Source organism: Ovis aries, chromosome 8 (genome assembly GCF_016772045.2).
Source record: "Ovis aries strain OAR_USU_Benz2616 breed Rambouillet chromosome 8, ARS-UI_Ramb_v3.0, whole genome shotgun sequence".
Taxonomy (NCBI): Eukaryota; Metazoa; Chordata; class Mammalia; order Artiodactyla; family Bovidae; genus Ovis; species Ovis aries.
The window spans coordinates 76,811,903-76,835,978 of record NC_056061.1 but is presented as its reverse complement, the minus strand read 5'-3'; the positions used below and the strand labels follow the sequence as shown (position 1 = coordinate 76,835,978).

The 24,076-nt window shown below is 38.3% G+C and overlaps 1 protein-coding gene across 3 annotated transcripts in view; it reads right to left on the bottom strand.

Annotated features, from left to right (window-relative positions):
* Positions 1-24,076, bottom strand: part of ESR1 (estrogen receptor 1) — a 402,846-nt gene that overhangs the window by 55,797 nt on the left and 322,973 nt on the right. For all 3 annotated transcript variants that reach the window (XM_042253635.1, XM_027972563.3, XM_042253634.1), the window contains exon 6: positions 20,663-20,801. In XM_042253635.1, coding sequence (XP_042109569.1) covers positions 20,663-20,801 — 139 coding nt within the window. The remainder of the gene's footprint in view (positions 1-20,662; positions 20,802-24,076) is intronic.

The window sequence follows — 24,076 nt, the reverse complement described above, 5'->3', positions numbered from 1 at the left end:
TTAATATCCTCAAAGAGCCATTTCAGGGATAATGAGAGAATGTGGAGGTTAGCACATTAGAAACCACAAGTATGACACACTGTAGAATTATAATTATTACTTAAAACATAACCTTATTTTCTAGAAGGGTTGATTCTAAGGATTTTTTTGAAGCATGCAATCTAGGAGAAGGAAAGGTTATAGCTCATGAATGCATATTAGAAACTGAAATAAAAATTAAGAATAATTCACAGAGTTTCATTAACAGCAAGACACAACATCATCAATGTGACCTCAAAGGCCAGACGAATCTATTCTACTCCAACCAGAGCAACGTGTGCTGGCATTTTCAGGAGAGAAATGAGAAATTATCTACATGTCCTTTACGGATAAGTGCGTCTTTCTCAGCAACCTTACCATAAAGGGCAAGGTTTTGTTTCTTATTCTTTCGTTCATTTGTTTTTATGACATTCCTTTCTTTTTTGCTGCCTCTCTCCCCTGCCTCTCTCCCCTTATTAAATATTCCCAGGGCTGCAGAACATGTAGAAATTGTATCTTTTGTCTGACAGAATAGCCTAAACTAGGCCAATGGCATCGCTCTAATTTACCAGAAACTTCTTGAAGAAACTAAAGTAGGGGTCTAAATATCATTTCATCAGTGATTGGCACTACAACACATTGTTCTGGGAACAACTGGTCAACAAAACTGCAGCCCGTCTCAGGGCTTCCTGAAAAACGTTTTCATCTTTTCTTTCCTGGCCTGGTGTATTCGCAAGGACTCCGTGCTGCACTCTGACCCCCGGGGACTCAGTGATGGTTAAAATTGATTCTGAACCAAGGGAAACAGGGTTCCTCCCCGTAGCCTGGAGAGCTCCAGTTGGTAGAAGCTAATGAAGCACTAGAAGCAGGCTGCTTCTCTTCCACCCACCCTTTATTGAAACTGCTTTTGAGTCTTATTGTGTTATAATTACATACTATAGGAAATTCAGCCATCATCTATTTCAAGGATTGAGCCCATGACTCTTACTAAAACATTTCAATTCCATTTTCTGAACATACATTTCTAAATGCATCTGTGAGGGCCCTTCACAAGTATTTCCATTTCACATTTCAGAAAACTTAAGAGTGGTGCAGGTTCCTGACTGAGCTGATGATGGATATAAAGGGGTGCTCATTCTGGGCTGTTTAGGTTATTCTCTGTTTCCTGACTTCATTTTCAGCCTAATATTTGACTCAGACAACAGAATTTTGATCATATATGTTTGGTAAAACAAAATGAAAAAATAAATACCCATTTCTCCAGCAACCCACCTTATTTTTATTTTCTTTTTAAAGTTGCTCATTTTAGCGAGATCAACATTAGCAATATTTCTTCCAGCATTAGTAGTTTTTGTGCCCTGCCTAGACAGAACACAAAAAGTACTGTCCTTCTTGAGTTCTCAAATTCATTCTCAAATTTGAGATAGATATTTTCCTAGAAAACTTTAAATTTGACCTCTCAATTAAATCCTTCATTCATCTGGAATTCTTTTTTTCACATGCTATGAAATCAAATCAGATTTCCTTCTTTCTTTTTCTCCTGTGTAAATGACCAGTTGTCTCAGAACAATTAATGCTTTCTTGCTTTCCCTCCAAATCTCAATGCTCTATCTGATGTCAATTTTTCGTAAATGTTAGTTTCTGAACACCCTTTTCTACTTCATTAGTCAGTGTACTTATTTTCATGCCAGTACCACACTGTCTTAATTATACTAGCTTTATGATTTTGTAACTCAATTATTATAATTTTTAACCCAATCTCCCCGACCTTAATTCAGTTTTCAGAAACATTTGGCTATACTTGGTCTTTGACCTCTACCATATAAATTTTAGAATTAACTTGAGATTTTGATTATAAATTCACTGAATAAATCAGTGAATAATAATAATAATAATTTGTGGAGAACTGGTGTATTTTCAATAATGGGTCTTCCTAGCCATAAACATGGTATATTGTTTTAATGCTTTATGTTTTCAGTATATTTCTAATTTCTAATTATGTCTACAAAACTCTTGAAATCTCTCGATGAAATTTATTCCAAAATACATTAAATATCCTATTACTGTAAAAAGTATATATAATTATATGAAATGTTTATATAATTGTATATATAATTATATTTTATATTTATTGCTGGTATGCAGAAATTGACTTGGGTTTTTCATATTGATTAACTAAACTGTGGTGTTGGAGAAGACTTTTGAGAGTACCTCGGACTCCAAGGAGGTAAAATCAGTCAATCCTAAAGGAAATCAGTCCTGAATATTCATTGGAAGGACTGATGCTGAAGCTGAAGCTACAATCCTTTGGCCCCTGATGTGAAGAACTGACTCATTAGAAAAGATGCTGATGCCGGGAAAGATTGAAGGCAGGAGGAGAAGGGGATGACAGAGGATGAGATTGTTGGATGGCATCACTGACTCGATGGACATGAGTTTGAGCAAGCTCCAGCAGTTGGTGATGGACAGGGAGGCCTGGCGTGCTGCAATCCATGGGGTAACAAAGAGTTGGATATGACTGAGTGACTGAACTGAACTAAACCTTCTTGTAAACATTCTGATGGGATTGAATATCAGAAAGATAGCAAGGGAAGTTCTTATCTAGGAATGTTTTAAACCAGATAAATCGAGTCTGTCTAAATTTCTCATGGCTATACAAAAAACCTGGCTAATTTTCAATTTTAAGGGAGGCAGCTGCTAGAGAATAGAAGTTAATCTCATAGGCTTTCTATCTGCCTAACAAAATGTAAAAACCGAGTAACTTGAAATCTAAATGTCTTCTCCTGAGTGAACTTCTACCACACATATAGCAATCATCTATTGCTCCAAAATTTAAAACACATTTCAGAAAAGAAAAAGGGTCGTTTGAAAGCTCCATCTGATGGTTCAGAGTCCTTCTAATGAAGGATGATGATATGTTTGTTTAATGCCCATTTTTAACATGTATCTTTGCTGCTGCTGCTGCTGCTGCTGCTAAATCGCTTCAGTCATGTCCTCCTCTGTGCAACTCCACAGACAGCACCCCATCAGGCTCCCCTGTCTCTGGGATTCTCCAGGCAAGAACACTGGAGAGGGTTGCCATTTTCTTCTCCAATGCATGAAAGTGAAAAGTGAAAGTGAAGTCACTGAGTCGTGTCCAACTCTCAGCGACCCCATGGACTGCAGCCTACCAGGCTCCTCCGTCCATGGGATTTTTCAGGCAAGAGTACTGGAGTGGGGTGCCATTGCCTTCTCCAGTGTGTCTTTGCTAGTTGTTAGTAAAAACTTGGTGTAATTGAGATCTACGATTCACTGGGGTCTGTTTTGACAATTCAGCACATTTAGGTACCATTATCCACAAAGCAGATGAAAACGATAGCCTAATCTTTAAGGATAAGTTAAAAATACTGGAGACAATAATCAAAGCTTTGGAAGAGTTGCACATTTCAGAAACAGAAAATGCATAAATGACAGGATCAGGCAACAAAAAAAAAATAAACAAGAACTGAGACATTTGGAAATAAATTTTAAAATAAAAGAAAAACATTCAGAAAGACAGACTAAATTAAGGAGGGTATAACAGAAAATAGACACCATGGACAGCACAGTGAGGGGAATAAAGGATGGAAAGATAAAGAGTAAAAAAAAAGAATAGAAAGATTTAGAATAAAGCCTTAATTATAGAGTACAGTAAAGGATCCCCATTGTATGTATAAACGAGCTCCTGAAGAAGCAAACCAAAGCAATATAGCAAAAGTTACTCAAAGCTATAAATCAAGAGTCTTGAGAAGTAAAAGATTTCAATCAATGTATTCAAAAAGACATACCATGTACCTGGGATAAGTAACTTAAAATGGTCAACAAGGAGACCATTAAGAGGCCGTATCTTAATAAAACTTAATATATCTTCATAAATACTACTGAAATTTAAGTCTATGAAAAAACAAACTTTATCTAAGCATTCAGATAAAAGTCCAAATCCCTAACAAAGGAAAGTAAGTCAGACTGCCACCCAACTTTTTGACAACAGCATTTCACACACAAAAAACTAAGAAGCAATTATTAAAAAGTTACTTAAGAAAAATGTGAGTAAGCATATCAGAATCTATACATAATTAAAGCAAAACTAGAGCTCTGAGAAAATTCTTTGCATTAATTACCTGTATTATGAAATGAAAATAAATGAGTTAAATATCAACTCAAAAAGCTAGAGAAAGAATTACAAGGTTAACTGACTGGAAGCAAAAGGAAGGTCTCAGTAAATCTAAAAATATAACTGAATTAGAAAGTAGAAAACCAGTAGAACTAATAAAAATAATAAAAGGAAAAGAACTGACAAAATGGGGAAACCACTAGCTGACCTAAGTTCTAAAAAAAGATAAATATACAAAATAAATTATAAGGTGGAAGTAACCATCAACCTAGAGAAAAAAATTTTCTAATTCATCAGAAACTACTTTGTCCACCTAAATGCAATAAATTTAAAAACCTTTTTGGAAAGCCATCCTTCCCTTGGAATCAGAGACTTTGGGCTCCTACCTCTAAAACAACTCTGCTTCAAACCCCAGGCTAGGATTCTTTTCCACTTATAACTCTTAAAGCTGAGCATTTTAAGAAGTCTTTCCTCAACCTTTTGGATACTACTTTCTCCAATATTTTGCCTACTTGTCTCATGCATTCCACGTTTTCAACTAAGGAGATGGATGATTCAAATCTTTTACCTCCAGCTTTTAATCTCCATCTCTCTTCTGAGCTCCAACTTTCTGAAGGACACAGCCTTCAGTACCCTCCCTGTCCCTTAAGTCCAACATATATAAGGAAAACTTCATCAGATTTCTCCAACACCCTTGCTTTTTCTGTCTTCTATCAACAGCATAGCCATCCTTTCAATTCCTAGGACCACATATGTTGAAACTTTCTTCATTCTCTGAACTTCCCACCACACCCACACTACATTAAGCTCTCCCTCAGGCTCTGCTCTCTTCAAAGGCTAAGAGGGACCAGGCACAGACTCCACTTCACACAGTATTAAGTTTGTCCTATCAAACCTGGAGATGCAGAAGAAGCCACTTTCTTATCAGGGATATGAGTAACCTTTCCTTATTATCGTAACATGTCCATGGCATCATATTTTCCAATGATGAAGTCATGATGGATCTTAGAATCTGTGCCAGTGGAGAGTGGTCAATATTGCTGCTGTGTTTGTCTCCAGTCATGTCTGACTCTTTGTGACCCCATGGGCGGTAGCCCATCAGGCTTCTCTGTTCATCGGATTCTCCAAGAAAGAAGACTGGAGTGGGTGTAGGCATTCCCTTCAGGGGAACTTCCCGACCCAGGGGTCGAACTAGGGTCCCCTGCATTGCAGGCAGATTCTTTACCATCTGAACCACCAGGGAAGCCCACGATATACAGCAGGTTAAGCAACTGATTCTCTGCCGTGGCAAAAGACCAAAGAAAATACTGACAGTGAGCTTTTCATCTCTCTTGTGTTTGATAAAATAAAAACACAGGTAAAATAATGAATAAGAATATAAAATGACTTAGAAGTGTCTCTTGAAGAATCACAAGAGAAATACGACCCTTAATCTTTGGATTAGGAGCCCATAGGGAGAAGTCAATAATACCAAAGAAGAGACTGGAACTCAATTATAGATCATAAGGGCATATAACCATGACACTAACGATAGAAACAATTTCAACTCTAAGAAACAGAAATAGGCATACTAACTTCATTTGCTTTGAAGTAAAATTCTAAATCCTTGGCCAGTCATAAAATTAAAAGCTGTAATCCCAGAAAAATATCCTAGCAGTATTAATACCTTGTCATAAGTAATATTTCAAAACTGTGTAAATTGTGATTTCCAATTGTGATCAAGCACAGAGACCTGACAAATTGCTGCTAAAACCACATGTTGCCCTCCTACCAGTCCCAAAGGACCAATATATGGAATGATCTTTTAGAGCTATCTTTATTAGCATGCATTTTTAGGCAAGATAAATGTAAAATGAGTAGAGTTATGATGGCATGGAAATGTCAAGAATGAATCAGTTTGTAAATGTAAGTGTAAATCAGGGTTTGATTTTCCCCTTAGAATTCATAGTTGTTAGAAAGTGATAGAGGTACAACTGATACAACAGATAAATGAAGAATCATAAGAGGTTACTGTGGACAATTACAGGCCAACAAATAGGACAGTCTGGAAGAAATGGATAAACTCCTAGAAGTATACAATGTACCAAAATTGAATCATGAAGAAATAGTAAATCTGAACAAATTAATTACTACTAAGGAGAATAAATCAGTAATCAAAAACATCCCAACAGAGGGATGGGACCACATGGCTTCACTGGTGAATTCTACCAAGCATTTAAAGATAGATTAATACCAAATTCTCACAAACTCTTTCAAACAATATAAGAGGATGGAATAATTCCAAATTCACTTTATAAGACCAGTTTCATTCTGGTACCAAAACCAAAGACACTCAAGAAAAGAAAATTATAGGCTAGCTCTCTGATGAACAGAGATGCAAAAGTCCTCAACAAAATGTCAGCAAACCAAGTTCAACAACATATTAAAAGAATCATATACCATGATCAAGTGAGATTTATTCCAGGGATGCAAGAATGGTTCAACATACACCACTTTAACAAAATGAAGGAGACAAATTACATGATCATCTCAATAAATGCAGGAAAAGCTTTTGATAAAATTCAGTATTCATTTATGATTAAAACTCTCAACAAAGTAGGTGCACTATCTCAACATACTAAAGGCCATCTATGATAAGCCCACAGCTAACATCATACTCAGTGGTGAAAATTGAAAGCTTTCCCTTTAAGATCAGCAATAAGAAAAGGATGCTTTTGTCACTTTTATACAAGGTAGTATTGGAAGTCCTTGCCAGAGCAATTAGGCAAGGAAAAGAAATAAAAAGTATTCAAATCAGGAAGGAAGAAGTAAAACTAACACTATTTTCAGATTACATGATAATCCCCAAGAATACGGGAGTGGGTAGCCATTCCCTTCTCCAGGGGATCTTCCTGAACCAAGGATCGAACCCAGATCTCCCACACTGTAGGCAGATTCTTTACCATGTGAGCCACCAGGGAAGCCTGATATTATATTTAGAAAACCCTAAAGACCAAAAAACTGTTAGAATAAGTGAATTCTGTAAAGTTGCAATCTTCAAACTCAATATATCAGTTGAGCTTCTATGTTGACCTAAACTATTTAGAAAGAGATACTAAGAAAATAATCCCATTTACAACTGCAACAAAAACAATAAAATATCTATGACTAAATTTAGCCAAGGAAGTGAAGGACTGGAAATTATGACATTGATGAATAAAACTGAAGATGACACAAATAAGTTGAAGCATATCCATGCTCATGGATTGGAAGAATTAATACTGTTAAAATGCCCATAATACCTAAAGCAATCCACAGATGCAATGAAATCCCTATAAAAGTTCCAATGGCATTTTTCACAGAAAGAGAACAAATAGTCCAAAAATTTGTATTAAACCACAAAAAATCCCAAGCAGCCAAAACAATCTTGAGAAAGAACAAAGTTGGAGGCATCATGTTTCCTGATTTAAAAGTATACTATAAACCCATAGCAACCAAGATAGTATGGTACTGGCATAAAAACAGACACATAGATCAAGGGAACAGAATAGATAGTGCAGAAATAAACCCACATGTATGCGGTCAATTAATTTGACAAAGGAGCTGACAATATACAATAGGAAAAGGGCACTCTTTAATCAATGGTGTTAAGAAAGCTGAACAACCACATGCTAAAGAATTAAACTGGACCACTATTTTATATCATACACAAACATTAATTCAAAATGGATTAAAGACTTGAACATAAGACCTAAAAGTACAAGCATAGGTGGTAAGCTCCTTAATATTGGTCTAGGCAATATTTTTTTTTTATTTGACACCAGAGCAAAGGCAGGAAAACAAAACTAAACAAGAGAGACTAGGCCAACATAAAAAGCTCTTATACAGCAATGAAAACCATTAACAAAATGAAAAAGCAACCTACCAAACAGCAGAAAATACCTGCATATCATGTATCTGATATGGAGTTAATATCCAAAATGTGTAAACAACTCATATGACTCAATAGCAAAAAAACAATCTGATTAAAAAATAGGCAGAAGATCTAAATAGACATTTTCTCAAAGAAGATATACCGACGGCCAACAAGTATATGAAAAGGTGCTCAAACACCATGAACCATCAGGGAAATACAAATCAAAACCTGGAGCTAATGGACAACGTGGAAGAAATGGACAGATTCTTAGAAAAGTACAATTTTCCAAAACTGAACCAGGAAGAAATAGAAAATCTTAACAGACCCATCACAAGCACGGAAATCGAAACTGTAATCAGAAATCTTCCAGCAAACAAAAGCCCAGGTCCAGACGGCTTCAAAGCTGAATTCTACCAAAAATTTAGAGAAGAGCTAACACCTATCCTACTCAAACTCTTCCAGAAAATTGCAGAGGAAGGTAAACTTCCAAACTCATTCTATGAGGCCACCATCACCCTAATACCAAAACCTGACAAAGATGCCACAAAAAAAGAAAACTACAGGCCAATATCACTGATGAACATAGATGCAAAAATCCTCAACAAAATTCTAGCAATCAGAATCCAACAACACATTAAAAAGATCATACACCATGACCAAGTGGGCTTTATCCCAGGGATGCAAGGATTCTTCAATATCCGCAAATCAATCAATGTAATTCACCACATTAACAAATTGAAAAATAAAAACCATATGATTATCTCAATAGATGCAGAGAAGGCCTTTGACAAAATTCAACATCCATTTATGATAAAAACTCTCCAGAAAGCAGGAATAGAAGGAACATACCTCAACATAATAAAAGCTATATATGACAAACCCACAGCAAACATTATCCTCAATGGTGAAAACTGAAAGCATTTCCCCTAAAGTCAGGAACAAGACAAGGGTGCCCACTTTCACCGCTACTATTCAACATCGTTTTGGAAGTTTTGGCCACAGCAATCAGAGCAGAAAAAGAAATAAAAGGAATCCAAATTGGAAAAGAAGAAGTAAAACTCTCACTGTTTGCAGATGACATGATCCTCTACATGGAAAACCCTAAAGACTCCACCAGAAAATTACTAGAGCTCATCAGTGAATATAGTAAAGTTGCAGGATATAAAATCAACACACAGAAATCCCTTGCATTCCTATACACTAATAATGAGAAAGTAGAAAAAGAAATTACGGAAACAATTCCATTCACCATTGCAATGAAAAGAATAAAATACTTAGGAATATATCTACCTAAAGAAACTAAAGACCTATATATAGAAAACTATAAAACACTGATGAAAGAAATCAAAGAGGACACTAATAGATGGAGAAATATACCATGTTCATGGATTGGAAGAATCAATATAGTGAAAATGAGTATACTACCCAAAGCAATTTACAAATTCAATGCAATCCCTATCAAGCTACCAGCCATATTCTTCACAGAACTAGAACAAATAATTTCAAGATTTGTATGGAAATACAAAAACCTCGAATAGCCAAAGCAATCTTGAGAAATAAGGATGGAACTGGAGGAATCAACTTGCCTGACTTCAGGCTCTACTACAAAGCCACAGTCATCAAAACAGCATGGTACTGGCACAAAGACAGACATATAGATCAATGGAACAAAATAGAAAGCGCAGAGATAAATCCACACACATATGGACACCTTATCTTTGACAAAGGAGGCAAGAATATACAATGGAGTAAAGACAATCTCTTTAACAAATGGTGCTGGGAAAACTGGTCAACCACTTGCGAAAGAATGAAACTAGATCACTTTCTAACACCGCACACAAAAATAAACTCAAAATGGATTAAAGATCTAAATGTAAGACCAGGAACTATAAAACTCCTAGAGGAGAACATAGGCAAAACACTCTCCGACATAAATCACAGCAGGATCCTCTATGATCCACCTCCCAGAATTCTGGAAATAAAAGCAAAAATAAACAAATGGGATCTAATTAAAATTAAAAGCTTCTGCACAACAAAGGAAAATATAAGCAAGGTGAAAAGACAGCCTTCTGAATGGGAGAAAATAATAGCAAATGAAGCAACTAACAAACAACTAATCTCAAAAATATACAAGCAACTTATGCAGCTCAATTCCAGAAAAATAAACGACCCAATCAAAAAATGGGCCAAAGAACTAAATAGACATTTCTCCAAAGAAGACATACGGATGGCTAACAAACACATGAAAAGATGCTCAACATCAGTCATTATCAGAGAAATGCAAATCAAAACCACAATGAGGTACCACTTCACACCAGTAAGAATGGCTGCGATCCAAAAATCTGCAAGCAATAAATGCTGGAGAGGGTGTGGAGAAAGGGAACCCTCCTACACTGTTGGTGGAATGCAAACTAGTACAGCCACTATGGAGAACAGTGTGGAGATTCCTTAAAAAATTGCAAATAGAACTACCTTATGACCCAGCAATCCCACTGCTGGGCATACGCACCGAGGAAACCAGAATTGAAAGAGACACATGTACCCCAATGTTCATCGCAGCACTGTTTATAATAGCCAGGACATGGAAACAACCTAGATGTCCATCAGCAGATGAATGGATAAGAAAGCTGTGGTACATATACACAATTGAGTATTACTCAGCCGTTAAAAAGAATTCATTTGAATCAGTTCTGTTGAGATGGATGAAACTGGAGCCGATTATACAAAGTGAAGTAAGCCAGAAAGAAAAACACCAATACAGTATACTAACACATATATATGGAATTTAGGAAGATGGCAATGACGACCCTGTATGCAAGACAGGGAAAGAGACACAGATGTGTATAACGGACTTTTGGACTCAGAGGGAGAGGGAGAGGGTGGGATGATTTGGGAGAATGGCATTCTAACATGTATACTATCATGTAAGAATCGAATCACCAGTCTATGTCTGACACAGGATACAGTACACTTGGGGCTGGTGCATGGGGATGACCCAGAGAGATGTTATGGGGAGGGAGGTGGGAGGGGGCTTCATGTTTGGGAATGCATGTAAGAATTAAAGATTTTAAAATTAAAAAAAAAAAACAAACCTGGAGCTATTATCTCACACCTGTCAAAAAGGCTATTATCAAAAATAGAAGAAATAACAAGTGCTGGTGAGGTTGTGGAGAAAAGAGAACCCTTTTGTGCACTGTTAGTGAGAATGTAAATTGGTACAGCCACTGTGGAACACAGGATGGAGTTTCCTCAAAATTTAAACACAGAACTACCATATGATCAACAAATTCCTCTTCTGGGCATTTATCCAAAGAAAATGAAAACACTACTTTGAAAAGATATCTGCACCTCCATGTTCATTGTAGCATTATTTACAATGGCCAAAATACAGAAGTAACCTAAGTGTCCAACAATGGATGAATAGATACAAAAAAAAAGTATGTGTGTGTGTGTATATATATATATATAATGAAAAATTATTTAGCCACAAAAAGGAGGAAATCCAATTCCAACATTTGCGATAACATGGATGGACTTTGAGGGCATTATGCTAAATGAAATAAGTCAGACAGTGAGAGACACATCACAGTGGAATCTTATTTAAAAATAATAATAAACATCCGCCAAGCACAACAATACAGAGAACAAATTGGTATTTGCCAGAAGTAGGGAGTGGGCAAATTGAATGAAGACAGTCAAAAGGTACAAACTTTTAGTTATAAGATAAATAAGTTCTGGGGATGGTAATGTACAGCATTCCATCCCTGAGCTTCCTTGATGGTTCAGATGTTAAAGAATCCACCTGCAATGTGGGAGACCTGGGTTCCATCCCTCGGTTGGAAAAATTCCCTGAAGGAGGGCATGGCAACCCACTCCAGTATTCTTCCCTGGAGAATCTCCTGGACAGAAGAGCCTGGTGGGCTACAGTCCATGGGGTCGCAAAGAGTCAGACACGACTGAGTGACTAAGCATAGCGATGTACAGCATGGTGACTATAGTTAATAAAACTTCATTGTATTGAAAGTTGGTAAGAGAGTAGAACTTAAAATTGCTCATTATAGGAAAAAAATTGTAACTATTTGTGGTGATGGAATGTTAACTAGACTTATTATGGTGAACATTTTATAATATATACATATATCAAACCATATGTTGTATGCATATGCTGTACAATGCAATGTCATGTCACTTATATCTCATGAGAAAGTGATGAAGGAGGATAAACTAGACAGGGATGATGTGGGATGTGGTGGAGGTTTGCTTACAATGTCTTGCTTTTGCTTGTATTCATTTGTACACCAATATTGCTCTTCCACTAGACAGTGAATTCCCTGAGGCCAGATCTGCCTCTTACACATTTTTTCTATATCCTCCAGTGTCCCTCTAGGGATATAGAACCCTAGAGACATGGTCAAACTCAACAAGTATCTACTGAGTTGACTTAAACTGACTCCTAACTAACAGAGTTGAAGCTGTGTTATCTCCTTTTGACACTGGATTTTAACTGCATTCATTCAAACAAATGAGGATCTTTCCAATGCCAGCTATAGAAAGGCAGCTGAGATTAAAACAGATATGATAGGGAGATTACATGATTACCTCTATGGAGCATGTGTGACTTAAATAACATCAAGATATTTTAGAATTAAACTGTCAAAAACATTATGCTGATTACATTTTAGATCAATTAGCAATGTTTAATTGTTAACAACATATGGCAAATACAAAAATAATGTGGTAGGTAAACACGTAAGAGAAGTCAAAGCAAGCCTCTTACACAGGATTCTTTGGTTGGAATTATGCCTTTTCCTCCAGAGCAATTTTATATTAAATGGATATTTACCCTTTATAGGTTTATTCCTCTTGAAGAGTTAAAAGACTTCTGGCTTAGCAGGCATATAACACTGTTCTGTTCAACTGCTTTAATTTTTAAGGAGCAATCATGATTTGAATAGTCTGGTTTTCACCTTTCTCCAGTAGAACCCCTACCTGTGCTTTCATGATTGAAGGTCCTGTTGGCCAAATTGATTTTTTCTAAAACTCCAGTATGTATGTGTGTTGAATATTTTTATTGAGATATAACTCACATATCACATAACTGACCCACTTAAAGTATATAATGCAACTGAGATTTAGTCCAATAGATATTTTGATTCCTTTCTAATTTCTCTTTTCTTTTGGCCTCCATTTTTCTCTCTGCAGTTTACAGTTCCATATTTCCAGAGTTTGTCGGAATGCTACAGACTTTTACAAGTCAACCTGGCCTCTGCTGTTGACTAAAGAAAGGACTCATAACTGGAAAGAACCAATGGATACAGAGCCAGAATATAAACTGGTAAAACCCCTTGCTCCCTGTATTCTCATATCATGAATAAACTACAGTATAAAAGATACCCCAACACACTACTGTACAGACTAAAGCAGTTACATAAATGTCGGCTTCCTTTCTTTCTTCATCCAATTTTACAAGGTAGAGCAAAAATAAATAAATAAAATTTGTGAACTAAGTCCTTGAGATCTGAGTGGGCCAAACAGGTACGCAAACCACTGCACACCTGGCAAGTTATGAGGGAATCCAGCAAAGCCACTGGAGTAACCAAAACTCTAACCCAGGACTCATTTTGCTGGTAAGTCAACCACTCCGCCATCCCCACCCACTTGCTGCCTCTGCTACTACAACATCCCCCTTCAGTAGGGGACACATTTTTCAGAGAAGAGAAATCTTAAAACAGGAGTACAAAGGGAGGTCCTCCTCTTTATACCCAAGAAACCTTTAAACAAATTACATTCTGAATTTATCAGCTGATTCCAGAACTTTCTTTTTTCACTCTTCCAAGTTAAAAAAAAAAATCTGCAAAGAATTTACATCAAGTTTTACACAGGAAAAAATTTTAAAAGGCCAATAAAAAAAAAAAGTCCAGAAAAAGCATTGCTGGAAGCACTGTTTCATTTGCATGTTTTTATTTGCATGCTTTGTTTTCTGAAATATTGACAATAAATAACTCGAGCATGTTCTTGCTTCTAGAAAATGACTTGTTTTTCTATTTAAAATGAATTTATGGTCTGAAAACAGTCAGCTATTTAGTCGAAGAAGCAAAATATCCTCTCCCAGGGCAGCAACCTGTTTTTCTCTTAAGGAAGAGAACTTATTCTGATTCCATGCCTAAAGTCAAAGAACTTTCTGTTGTCCAATATTATTTCCTACAGGCAGAGCCTCTTGATGCAGGAGTGATGGAAAGAGCCAGATCAACAACCTTCTGGCCAGACACTTGGTAGAGAGAATATTCTGCTTGTCGGATTAAACTCTGCTTTTTAAATGGATGAATAGGTTTTTTTTTTTTTTTCCCCTGAGAGTGAATAGGAATTGAAAGAGAGTGCTTTGGCCTCCCTGAGAAATCCACAAATATTTCTCAGAATTTGTTAGCATGGAAGGCGCCAGCAAAACAGAATTAGACAGTGCTCTGCAAACTGGATGGTCTTATTGAGCTGGCAATCCACATTGTTGCCTCTAACATCACATCTGTCTTCCAGCGATAGTAAACTTTACTCCTACGAAAACAAAGAGATCCCACAAGGAATGACATATCTTGAAGCTTCTGCTTCTGTTTTTGGTCTCTATTTTTCCAGGTTGAGCGCTCAAACAGGACTCAATGAGGAGGCGCATTCCTAGTTGACACAGAGGACATATTTTGTGTTTTCTGGTGCCAAAACACACCAAAGGATTAGGTGCTAGAATGGAAAATGAGTTTTCTCCATTTCCTGATGACTTTCACAGGCGTTCTTATTATCTTTAACTCTCCTCTTGTAAAACACACATACACACACACACACACACACACAAAGAGAGATTGCTGGGTTCTCTATTAATACCTTATAATAAGCTTTATTTCTTAGTTTTCACAGAAAGAGATGACTGCATTAAGTGTTTGGAACTCACTCCTGCAGGCTATGGGGGAAGAACTGGAAATTGTGGGTAGGCTAAGCATGGCAAGGATAAAATTAGCCTTCGAGCATATGACTACCAGGAAAGTTACAACTACCAGAATCAAGATATCATGGCCTGTCATCAGGAAGTAAATCAAGCAATAACTCTTTTTAAATGGTGCAAGATAGGAAATATGTCCTCTGCTCACAAACATGAGATGACAACCCAGCAGATTTTTATATTCCTATAATCACTAAACCTCACTTACCAGTGCTAACACTTGAGTAATTACAAGGAAAGACTGGGGTACATTTTATCCTCTGGATAGCCTTGGAAAGCACAAATGCCTGTATTTGCAAAGAAGGTCTGAGAAAACAGAACATCAATACAATCTATTGCAGATAAATCCCTGTCTCCAGTTAGCAACATTGGTAATCCAAGGGTGACAGGACTCCTTAGGACTTCTGGCTTTCACTTGTCCCTGTGCCTATGAAGATGTAAGCACCCAAGGGAGACTGACTTTGCAAAGGTGGTATCACCAAGCTTGAGATAAAACAAAAATGATGCAGCTAACACTCATCTTAGCTGAAACTCCAGTACTTTGGCCACCTCATGCGAAGAGTTGTCTCATTGGAAAAGACTCTGATGCTGGGAGGGATTGGGGGCAGGAGGAAAAGGGGACGACAGAGGATGAGATGGCTGGATGGCATCACTGACTCGATGGACGTGAGTTTGAGTGAACTCCGGGAGCTGGTGATGGACAGGGAGGCCTGGAGTGCTGCAATTCATGGGTTCGCAGAGTCAGACATGACTGAGCAACTGAACTGAACTGAACTGAACTGAACACTCATCTTTCGCTTACCAGCTCTCGAACACTTGGTTTTGAAACTCATGGATTTCTACAGCTTGTTACCAAAAGGTGTTTACAATGTGAGAAAGGACTGGAAAAGGGCAAAAGGGAGATCAGGATGACAGGCTAATCAGAGAGCTGAATGTTATTAGAGGGGTTGGGAGTCTGTAAGTCGAAAACATAAACTGTTCTCAGCTTTCACTCAAAAGCCATCTTCCAGAAGTATAAAATTTCAAGTGAGTTACTGGTCACAATATTGTTTACTGTTATGACTATATCAATGTCATTGAAAGAAGTTATCTTCTAATACCAAGAGAGTAATTTAATAATATTGAAAATTTTTTTCATATTTAGGTACATGATAATAGAAAAGTATAGAAAATTTTATACTATAGGCCATAATTTTTAACATATTTAGTATTAATTATTTACATAACTCATGAGGCTTCCCAGGGGTTGGCACAGTGGTAAAGAATCCACCTGCCGATGTAGAAAACACAGGAGACATAGATCAATCCCTGGGTCAGGAAGATCTCCTGGAGTAGGAACTGACAATCTGCACGGTGTTCTTGCCTGGAGAGTTTCATGGGCAGAGGAGCCTGGTGGGCTACAGTCCATGGGGTCTCAAAGAGTCTCAGTCACAACTGAGCAACTGAGCACATGTGCACATATAATTTATATTTACTTATATATTTTTCTAATCACTAACATATATGTAAATGTATGTAGATCTTGAGGATTTTACTCGATAGTGGGTCTAGTGATGGAAGAAAAGTAGGATCCTTTGTTTATCCTCATTCAGAATTTAACAGGTCTGCGGAATCAAAGCAGAAATGTAAGCATGAACCAAGTGCATTTAGTCATTTGAAAAATCCTCTCAAAACATATGCATCTTAATTTCTTCCAAGTCTAGGAGGGACTAAGCCAGGAATTGTTGAGTAGCTCTGAACAAGAGGTGAGCGAGTATGATGACAAGAACGGTCTAAATGACCATCAGAAGATGTGATTTCTCCTGACTCTGACATGAGCCACCCTAGGGGCCTTGGCCAGTGAAATTAACAAATACTTACTGGGGATCATGAAGACTTTGTTCACTGGAGGGAGCAAAAAAGACAAACAAGATCTGGTTCCTGCCCACAAGAAGTTCATGAGCTTGAAGAGAAGTTAAGACATATGATCATAACTTACAGGCAGAAGGAGAAGAAGAGGAGCAGAAACCAAACCTAGTGAGAACTTAAGACAAAGGAAAGGCTACTTTCTGGCTGAAGAGGAGAGACTCTAAAGGAAGGTTTTTCCAGAAGAGTGGCAACTAAAGAGAGCCTTAAAGAAGGTCCCAAGATTCTGGCAATTCTAAAGACCCAGGGCCTTTCAGAAGCAGTGGAAAAAAATCCTTGACGAGTGAAATTAAGTTTGTGGCTCTCAGGCTGAAGTCAGGGTCCAGGTGTTTTCAGCCTAGACAAGAGCTCACCTGGCTCACTTAATCCCCAGAACTCCTTTTTGGACTCACAGTCACTGGCTTTCCCCATTACATCATTGGCCCGGCTCTGCAGATGTTCGTGTCTGTGACACTTGCAGCAGGGATTCGTGATTACCAAGATAAAAAGTCTAGAGAGTACTTTCTAAAGAAGAGAGAAAGCCAATGAAAGCTGAGTCAGGAAGCATCAGGATCACAGCTGTGCCTTACAAAGAAGTATCTGGCAGCCCTCTGGGAAGAGACTGAAAGGAAGAGGGCTGATGGCTGAGAAAGAGACGTAGTAGTGGCCAGGCCACACTTTAGGGAGGGCTGATGTGGACCTGTGCTAGGGGAGGCCTGGAGACAAAGGCGAGTGTGGATTTCAGAAACAGACAAGGAAAGACTTGACAATTAACTGGATAACCTGATGGGGGTTGGGGGAGTGGAATCCATGGTTAATTTGAACTTGACAACTTCAGTGTCTAGGTGAATGTTGATGCCACTAATAGCAATAAAGAAAAGGAACAAACTTGATGAGGAAGATTCAAGGAGAGTTCTTGTGAGTCTGAAGAGTTTAAAGGATATTGCAATAGGAAAATCTAGAGTAGTGGTTCTCAACCAGGGACAGTTCGGTGCCTCCTCTCCTGCCACACACAGGGGACATTTAGAAATGTCTAGATGGGCTTCCCAGGTGCACGAGTGGTGAAGAAGCTGCCTGCCAATGCAGGAGACCTAAGAGACAAGGGTTCAGTCCCTGGGTTGGGAAGAGCTCTTGAAGAAGGAAACAAAAACCCACTCCAGTATGCTTGCCTGGGAAATCACATGGACAGAGGAGCCTGGTAGGCTATGGTCCATGCGGTCCAAAGAGTCAGACACAACTGAGCAACTTAGCACGCATGCAGAGACATTTGGGGTTGTTATCTCCAGGGAAAGGAATGCTGCTATGAGAGCACCTGGTAGGTCAAGTCCAGGGATGCTCCTAAACATCCTAAAACACACAGGATAGCTTCCCATAAGAGAGAACAATCTAACCAAAAATGTCAATAGTGCAAAAGCTGAGAAATCCTGGTCTAGAGGTGGTAGGAACTGCATGTCTGGAATATGAGAAAGTAGGAGTTGAGAGAGATTAGAACTCTTAGTCACTCACACTGTAATGAGAGACAGGGGAGAAAATTAACCATGGTGAGAATATGCAGAAAAGAGAGATAAGCAGGTGCATGATGAAACTAGGCAATATCACTTCATGGCAAAGTGAGTTCATTGGGATGAAGTGATGTCAAAAACCCTTTCACATCTAAAACGCAACCATTGATGATTGCTTTCAGGAAGTGTGTACCCAAGAAGATAAACATGGACTAGGTAGTCATCATGAAATCATGAGGCAGATCAATTCAGTCATGAATGTCCCCCAAATCCTCAACCCTCAAGATACCTTCCAGTCTATAGTGGGGAAACATTATATGCGGTCTGTCATTTTCATTTGCAAATTTATTATAATTCAGTCACAGAACCACATGACTGTAACAGGTGGAAAAAAAAACTTTTTTAAGAGTAGAAGAAGAAGGAGGAAGAGGAGGAGGGAGAAAAGAAGGAAGAGAGAGGTGAAAAAATAAGGTAAGAGGAGAGCAAAGGAAGAAGGAGAAAAGAAGTGAAAGGAAACTTGACAAGAGAAGAGAAGGGAAAGGAAAGAAAAGGAAGACAGGAGAAGTGAGAAGCACTGCAGAGACATCCTTTAAGGAAGACAGACACGTGAGGGGCTCTACGGAACAAGACCAGTGGCCATCCTCAATCATTCCAAGAAATTATGATATGGGATTATATTCCATGGAAAGAGAGAGTTGCTTCTTGAATAGCATCATCACTGTTTTTCAAAAGCTATAATAATACAAAATGATGACATGGTAACCAATACTTATGCAATTCTCCAGAGTTAAATCAATGTTGCCAGAAGTCTGCTCCAGGGGGTTTGGCAGGTATAAGGAAGGAAGCCGGAGCATGACAGGAGATGGGAGGCAGTCTGGTGCTCCGAAAGGAAGGAAAGCGCAGAGATGCACTGAGAGCAACCTAGCGACCTTGGACTGCTGAGCAGAGGCACACAAAGTCGGCAAGAAACTTAAGAAAATGGCTCTTTCCCATTCACATGTTTATGGCATCCATAAAGACAAGGTATACCTGGAAAGAAAAGGTCACAGCAGCAGACCAAAGACGGCATCACTGATGAGGAGAGAATGTGAAGAACACGTGCACAGGGCAGGAGGCAACGTGTTATGCCAGAGCCAGACAGATCCTGAATTCCAATCCTGGCTCCCCCATCAGCTCATTCCATATTTCCCCAAGTAGCAGAATGTGTCTGAAACTTAGCTTCCTTTCTGGTAAAATGGGAGTGATAAGGCTTCCCAGGAGCGCTGTGATGATTAAATGAGATCATGTATGTAAAGCCTTCAGCACGGCAGCTGGTGCTGGGTAGGGACTCTGTCAGGGGTAGCTGCTGTTAAATAATGTCTAAATCCAATTACTCTAAGTAATGACTGAGGAAGAACAATAGGACTCACATTCCGAGTCAACCCAAATGTTTCAACACATGAAACATGGTAGCACATTTGAAAACTGAATTCTCCATTTTCACAAATAAGCAAGTTAACTTTTATGAATTCATAAACCTGGAAGTGGCCTTTGGAACTATAATCAAATTTCCTCATTTAATGATGGAAAAATTGGAAGAGGAAATGAAAAGACTATTGTGGTTTGGATGTACGTGAACCAAAAAAAGATTTTAATTACAGGAAAGTTACTCATCATTTTTTTATATAACACAAGGTGAAGATGGAGTTAGAAAATTACAGTTTATAATGTTATGCGCATGCATGCTAAGTCACTTCAGTCATGTCTGACTCTGTGCAACCCTATGGACTGTAGCCTACCAGGCTCGTCTGTCCATGGGATTCTCCAGGCAAGAATACTGGAGTGGGTTGCCATGCCCTCATCCAGGGGATCTTCCCAACCCAGGGATTGAACTCATATCTGTTAGGCCTTCTGCACTTGTAGACAGGTGCTTTACCACTAGCACCCCCTGAGAAGCCCTCATAATGTTATAAATACAAGCAAATACATGTGTATACATAAATCCATATATGTATATTATAAACACATATACAATATCCATATGTCTATGTTAGAAATGATAGAGCTAACCTGCAGAGACATCAGGCAGACAGTTAACCTTAGCTATCTGTGAACTCAATTACCCTACCTCACTGGAATTCACCCATTTGTAAACATATCTGATAAAGTTCTTGGAAGTTTCATGGAATGCTGAATAAACAAGCTTCAGTATAAAACTGGTGATTCTCAGGGATGTACTTTCCCCAAGCTACAACTAGGTCACTCACCTGTCCAGGAGAAGGTTGGGAGCAAATAGGAGCTTCCCTGGATGCTCCATGGAGCGCCAGACAAGACCAATCATGAGGATCTCTAGCCAGGCACATTCCAAAAGGTGGACTTGATCGTGGAGGGCCAGATCCACAAATCCTGAAACGGGACATGAAAACCTCTCTGACTCAAATGAAAAGGAATTGCTGGTGAAATGAATGCAACCAGGGATTTGAATGGTTAGGGTCCATTTTTTATAAGATGTTAAAACATAAACTAGAAGCACACTTAAGAAAATCAAACAACTATTTTTTAAGCCTTGTATGTCAATGAACATTAATGTGGCATTTTCTTAGTGTCACCTTTACAAAACTGTACTAACTTATGTAACCCACTTAGCTTTCTATAAAGTTCTGAACTTAAATGGTATTTACATGTGTATGCTTTTTACTTAGGCATTTCTAATAGCCTTATATGATTATTATACTTCATTTCTGTTTCAGTTGAAGATATTTAGGTGTAAGAAATTTAAATTACTTGCATTAAACCAAATAGGTATTGAAGAACAGGCAGGACCAAAGTCACCCAAATTCTACTTCTTTGCTGCATCACTAAGTCATGTGCTTTTTTTCACACCATGTAAAAGAAAGACTAATAAAATAGCACATGTACATAAATCACTTGGGACAGAAAGAATCAGATGAAAAAAAAAGTGACATTCTGATTTCTTGTTTTCTAATGGCTTATTGAGCGAGTAAAGCTTTTTCCAATCATCACTGACAATATGGTGGATGCCTACTAATAATGAGAAAGAGGAGGAGGAGAAGGAGAAGAGGGAGAAAGAAGAGGAAGATTAATTCACTGAACCTCCACTATGGGTTAGAAGCAATGCTAAGTACCACCATGCCAATTTTTAAAAGTATTTACTAATACAATAATTTCTAGAGAGAGGAACCCACGGGGATACCATTTTACAGATAGGAAACAAATGTTCAGAGAGTTTAGATACCTGTTGAGGTCAGAGACAGGAATAGAGTCTCCAGAACCTATGCCCTTGACCACAAGGGGCACCACTTCTTGTGAGCTGCAATTGATTACAGACTTTGGATCAAGTGGCTAAATAAAGTTAACCACGCACATTAAGACATGCCAGAGTGAGTGACCAGGGCATTGCATAAACGAGATGTCCATAAAGTCTGCTGTTTTCCAAATCAGTTCCCTCTGCTTTGCCCGGGGACATCCCATCACATTTCTTTCCTCTCCCTCTCTGCCCTCAGCTCTTTTGTTCTCTCTCATCCATGAGACTGGGTCTAGGATTTCCATTTCTCTTTGTCTTCTTTATTCCTTTCTCACTAATATTATACTTCTATTAGTTATCTATGCTTGCATTTACTAAAAAGCCAAAATGTAAGCTCCTTTTCCTTAAGCAGCAGTATTGATGTTTTGCCTACTGAATGTTTCCTCTTGGGGATGTTGGTTAAAACAGTCAACACTAAACAATTAACTCACCATTTCTTTCATACTTAAGTGTTCTCTTTCATGAAATCCGTACCACTAAATAGATGATGATCCATAGAGAAAAACCCAAACTAGAGAAAGACCCTCTAGCCACTATTCCATAACCAAGCCTCATAAATTTTATCTTTCAAATAATGATAAAATTATTTTTCTCCAATATATATGTCCACCACTACTCTATCTATTTAATTCCCAAGAGGCCCTCACCTTTTTTGACAAACTTCTTTAACTCAGCATAATTGTTTTGAGACTTACCTATGTTGTTGAATAGAGAAACACTGTAGTTGACTCTTTTCATTGCTGAATATTTCATTGTATGGATATGGCCAATCAATAAATACAATTTTTTTACCTTTTCATTGGATATTCGGCTTGTTTACTTCATGCTATTACAAATAAAATTGCCATGAGCAATCTATGCACAATTTTTTTGTATGAACGTATGCTTTCATTTCTCCTGGGTAAATATTAAAGGTACTATGACTGGAGTATATAGAAGGTATGGGGTAGGTATATGTTTAACTTTTTAAGAAATTCTTCAACTGTTTTCAAAAGTGATTGTTCCATTTGCCACTAGGGCTGCCTGGGAAGCCTCCCTGCTGCCCCTCTCCCCCTGTCCCCAGTCAATAGCAATAGATGAGAGTAAGTTACTCTACCTCTTTAGCCAGTAATTCATATGGGCAGTCTTTTTCATTTTAGTCATTCTAGTAGACATACAGGGGAGAAGGCAATGGCACCCCACTCCAGTACTCTTGCCCGGAAAATCCCATGGACAGAGGAGCCTGGCAGGCTGCAGTCCATAGGGTCGCTGAGGGTCGGACATGACTGAGAGACTTCACTTTCATTTTTCACTTTCATGCACGGGAGAAGGAAATGGCAACCCACTCCAGTGTTCTTGCCTGGAGAATCCCAGGGATGGGGGAGCCTGGTGGGCTGCTGTCTATGGGGTCGCACAGAGCCAGACACGACTGAAGTGACTTAGCAGTAACAGCAGCAGTAGATATACAGAGGTTTCACACTGGCACTATGATTTGAATTAGCATTTCCCTAAAAATTAATGATATTGTGCATCTTTTCATGTGCTTCTAACAGGTCGTTATCTTATACTATATTCACATTAATTATGCATGTATCTGTAAATTCTGCTAGACTATGTGCTCATTAGAAGCACAAAATGCATGATTCTATCAAATTATGCCTTTTTAAAGTCTCAATTTATTACACCTTCTGCGACATCATTCAGCCACGCCAACAGTGTAGCATTTACCAGAGAGAGTCTTCTCCCTGGAAAGAGTGGGTTTCACTCATTCATGACTTGTAACCAGAGAGAATATGGGCATGTCTTGTTCATAAGAAAAATTAAAGGATTAAAAAACTGTGACTGGGTTTTAGGACTTTGGGGAACAAACCCTACACCCTGCAATCTTGCACCCATAGTGTGCACTGGGTCAAAATGGACTAGCCTTGCTAGGAAGAAGCACTGTCTGTGGCAGCAAGGAATGCTTCTTTTTATCAGTAGCCAACATTTAATGGGATAAACAAACTCTAGTGAGCAGTGCTTAAAAGGAAAACTCACACAGAAGTTTTAATTCTTTGCAAGTTCACCCCAATCTTCTGGGTAAATTCTCGGAGTAGTCTTTTTTCTTTTTTTTTAATTGAAGGATAATTCCTTTACAGAATTTTTTCTGTCAAACCTCAATATGAATCAGGCATAGGTATACCTATATCCCATCCCTTTTGAACCTCCCTCCCACCTCCCTCCCCATCCCACCCCTCTAGGTTGATACAGAGCCCCTGTTTGAGTTTCCTGAGCAATAAAGCAAATTCCCACTGGCTATCTAGTTTACATTAAAAAAAAAAATTACCCGGTAAATCCAACTCACTTTCAGAAATGTTAACATCCAAAAGGTATTTTC